The 4,052-nt window shown below is 31.8% G+C and overlaps 1 protein-coding gene across 3 annotated transcripts in view; it reads right to left on the minus strand.

Moving 5' to 3' along the window:
- Window positions 1–410: 410 nt before the first annotated feature.
- LOC106878749 (protocadherin gamma-A11) overlaps window positions 411–4,052 on the minus strand; it is an 88,657-nt gene continuing 85,015 nt past the window's right edge. For 2 of the 3 annotated variants that reach the window (XM_014928069.2, XM_014928068.2), the window contains exon 4: window positions 411–1,065. In XM_014928069.2, the coding sequence (XP_014783555.1) occupies window positions 815–1,065 (251 nt within the window). In that variant the 3' untranslated portion in view covers window positions 411–814. The remainder of the gene's footprint in view (window positions 1,066–4,052) is intronic. The other variant, XM_014928070.2, reaches the window with a different exon arrangement.

Raw genomic sequence — 4,052 nt, forward strand, 5'->3', positions numbered from 1 at the left:
GGCTGAAAGATTGCAGAGAAGACTCAAAGACTGCAGAGAAGACTCTTAATTATAGCGCTTAGATTGCTGCAAGGATAAAGATGGTATAGCACTAGTACAGCTGTGTTCGCTTTATTTCTGCAACAAATGAATTCATCCTGTAAAATGATTATCAGAAAAAATATTTTTCTTTCAAGGTTAACACGAAACACAAAAGAGTGTAATAAAGGAAAAAAAAACTTTCATTAAAAACTTTTAATAAAATAATTTAAATTTTTTGTTTATTTCTTTTTCTTCACATTCTTTTTTTTTTTCTCCTAGATCTTTCTCATGTTTTTTCTTTTTGTAAATATTTTGTTTGTTTCTTTTTTTTTCTTTAATACATCATTTAAACATTATTTGAAATAAATTGTGAGAAAAAAAAAACAGAATTTGTTTTCTTTTTTGTTTTTCTTTTTGTTTTTAATAAGATTGCGTAAACTAAACAAATGTTAATTATATTCTGAACTTGAAAAAACTGACCTATTGATATTGATGAAATGTGAATTGAAACAGGGCACCAGAGCTTTGTCAACAACAGAGCAAATGTTTGCTGTCAATGTTTTCACAATTTTCTGTCTCAGTCATGAGAGAAAAAAAGGAAAAAAAAAACACTCCCTTGAGAAATATGGTAACACATTAATATTACATGGAACTGTCTGAGTCTTAATATATATATATATATATATATATATATATATATATACATACACACACACACACACATATATATATATACATATATATATAGATATACACACACGCACACACAAATTTACATCAAAGACACAGAGTTTCATGAATATGGTAACTTGGGGACTGCCGGTAATGGCTTTGTATATGATGTAAAACTGTTTCTCATTGGTAAATTCCAAGGTTGTGTAGTTGTGTTAATACTGTGAGTTCCCATTTCATTGCTGTGTAAATTTTTCTTAATACTTGGATGGTAAACATGTCTGCTACTGATGTCTGATGGGTAATTTAGTGTTTGTACAAACGAGTCTTTATCTACATTTTGAAGATGTTGAAATTTGCAGGAATAGACATCTGAAATACAGAAAAAGAGATGTAAAGGTAAAGCATGTATGTTTGGATGTATGAATGAATGGATGGATGTATGTATGTGTGTGTGTGTGTGCATGTGTGTATGTATGTAAGCATGCATGTATATATGTGTGTACATACATGCATACATACATATGTACATACATATATATACATACAAATATATATATATATATATGTGTGTGTGTGTGTATGCATGTATGTATGTATGCATGTATGCATGTATGTGTGTATGTATGTATACACACACATATACATACGTACACACATGCACATTCAAGTGAATAACAGTTCTGCTTAAATTTTTGTCATCAAATTTTTGCTCTTAAAAAAGCATTTTAGCAAATGGAAATTATCATTGCTTAAGATATTCTAATGAACAAATAAACTTTTTGTTTAATAGTAACATAAGCTATAGATTTAATGATTGCAAAGCTGAAACATTGTTTAATGAATGAAGTAGGCAAGGCAATGAAATGTTCTTGCATCATAAGTAAGGAATTTTATCTGACTGATTAACCAAGTTATAAATAAGCAAATAGCATGCAAGTAAACTATGATTAAAAGATGGAAATCACGATGAAGAGCAAGAATGGAGAAAACCTGACTCATAGGCAAAAATTTACAGGCATTCATAATTGGAACCATTCACTGATTGAATTTCTAAAGTCCTAAGTGAAATAAATGCTGTTTTGCCGTGAGGCTTAGGCCTTAAGAATAACACTGCAATATAAGTTGTACATCAAGAAATTTGTAAAATCAAATATATATTATTATTCTTAGAGCCAATGTGCACCTGCAGTTCAAATGTTATTGAATAGATTTCTCATTTATGGATAAAAAGTAGTAGTTCTTAATCTGGGCTGCAACACTTGCTGTAGGTTATTGAGAGTTTACAGGATGGTGGTAAATGTCCACAGGTACTATGAGTGTTAAAAAAAGTTTTAATATTTGTTAGAAATATAATATTTAAAACAAGTACGATGCTTATTTCAAGCACATTTCCTTAAACATCTTTGTTGGGATTAAAATATGAATAAGACATTTTGTTATCAGTGAGCAGAAATGTGACTGATGATGCACTAAAGTTCAATATAGAACAGGATAGTCCACTACTTGTTATATCCCTCTTCATGCTTGAAGGATTTAAGATCTGTTATTATAGTTGTGTAAACTTGAAGCTAACTGGATACTCAGTCGGTTTTAATATTCATTTTTGTCAGATGCGTGTACTAGAGTAAAATGAAAGTAAAGTATGTTGCTGAAGAATACAATGAAATTCTTGAATGAGGAGTCAAAGTTAAAACCTCATGATTCAAAACCAGCAGCCTAACCACTAGGACAACACATGATCATAATCAAGCAATGAAGCTGATTGTCCTAGTAATTGATGTAGTGAAATATCCCTCACACACTGAAAGTGTAATAGACGAGTGTGATAAACACTGGGAGTTACATGACAGTTAAGGATCATAAGTATCTATAATGAGCTCTACTCAGCTGAGAGGTTTAAGAATTTGGCGCTATGATGTGTCATGCCTTTTTGTAAGTAGCATTATTAGAATATGTCAAGTAATCACAAATAAGAATTCAACAAGAGTTAAAACCTCAGTTCCTTTGAAGAACGCCAACAATGTGAAAATGTCTTGATACATGTGTATATATGTATATATGTATATATGTATAAATATATAAATATGTATATATGTATAAATATATGTATATATGTATAAATATGTATATATGTATAAATATATACACACACACTCACTTATAAATATGTATGCATGTATATATATAAAATATATTTTAAAATATTTAAAAACTTTTATATATATATACACACGCTGATATATGACTTACGTTGGACTCCTTATTTGTATAATCACTGAACCTGGAGCGTAACTATGGTCTATCCATAGCACTTACTCAGCATTACCTGACACCTTTGGGTCTTACTGACACCATTACCTCTCATAACCTCCATATATATATATATATATATACACATATTTGGTTGGATGGTTTGACCAGATGTGGTCATCCACAAGGCTATATCATGCTCCATGTCAGCTTTGGCATGGCTCGTAAGGCTTGATGTCCTTCCTAATGCCAGTTACTTTACAGTAACTGGTGGGATTGCCAAATAAATGTGGTAGTATATGAGAGGGTGAAGAGGTGATTTTTATGTCACAGACAAGCAGGTATCTTGCTATAGAGAAGATATATGGCTACCCCACATTTCCCCACATTTATATAATGGTGAGAGGGACTATCTAGGTAAAAGGATTGGGTGCCAGAGCAAAACCCTCCAGAAGCAAGAGATGTCAAGAGGTAACATACACACAAACACACAGACACACACACCACCACCACCACATACACACACACACATCACACAAATAAATACACACACACAACACATATATATATATATATATCGATATATTTAAATAATAAGGGTAAAAAAATGAATGTTAATTTGATTAATATCAATTCAAACCAGTGGCTTAGCATACTGAAAAAATCTGAAGATTCAGAAAAATTATATTACATACATATAAGAGGGATGACGACTAAGTGGACATCCAATATGCTAGATGTAGACCCCATATGGGGTTTGAGAACAATCTTTTCTTAGTGGTTAGACCATATGGGGTCTACATCTAGCATATTGGATGTCCACTTAGTGGTCATCCATCTTATATGTATATACATACATATGTACACATATACATACATAGATACATACATACATGCATGCATGCATACATGGTGGTTGTCTACTCCTTAAACAGAGTTTGACCACCTCCTGCACCTACACCTTAGCCCTTTCATGGCGTCTGATGTGGCTTTTTAAACCAGACAGTGTTTTGAAAAAAACACCCACACAGATTGCACCTCTGATTTGCACTACCAATACCTGCAAGTAAGTTCTGCTCATTGTGGATCCTAACATGTCTTTTAAG

The sequence above is a fragment of the Octopus bimaculoides genome, chromosome 14, assembly GCF_001194135.2.
Source record: "Octopus bimaculoides isolate UCB-OBI-ISO-001 chromosome 14, ASM119413v2, whole genome shotgun sequence".
Lineage (NCBI taxonomy): Eukaryota > Metazoa > Mollusca > Cephalopoda > Octopoda > Octopodidae > Octopus > Octopus bimaculoides.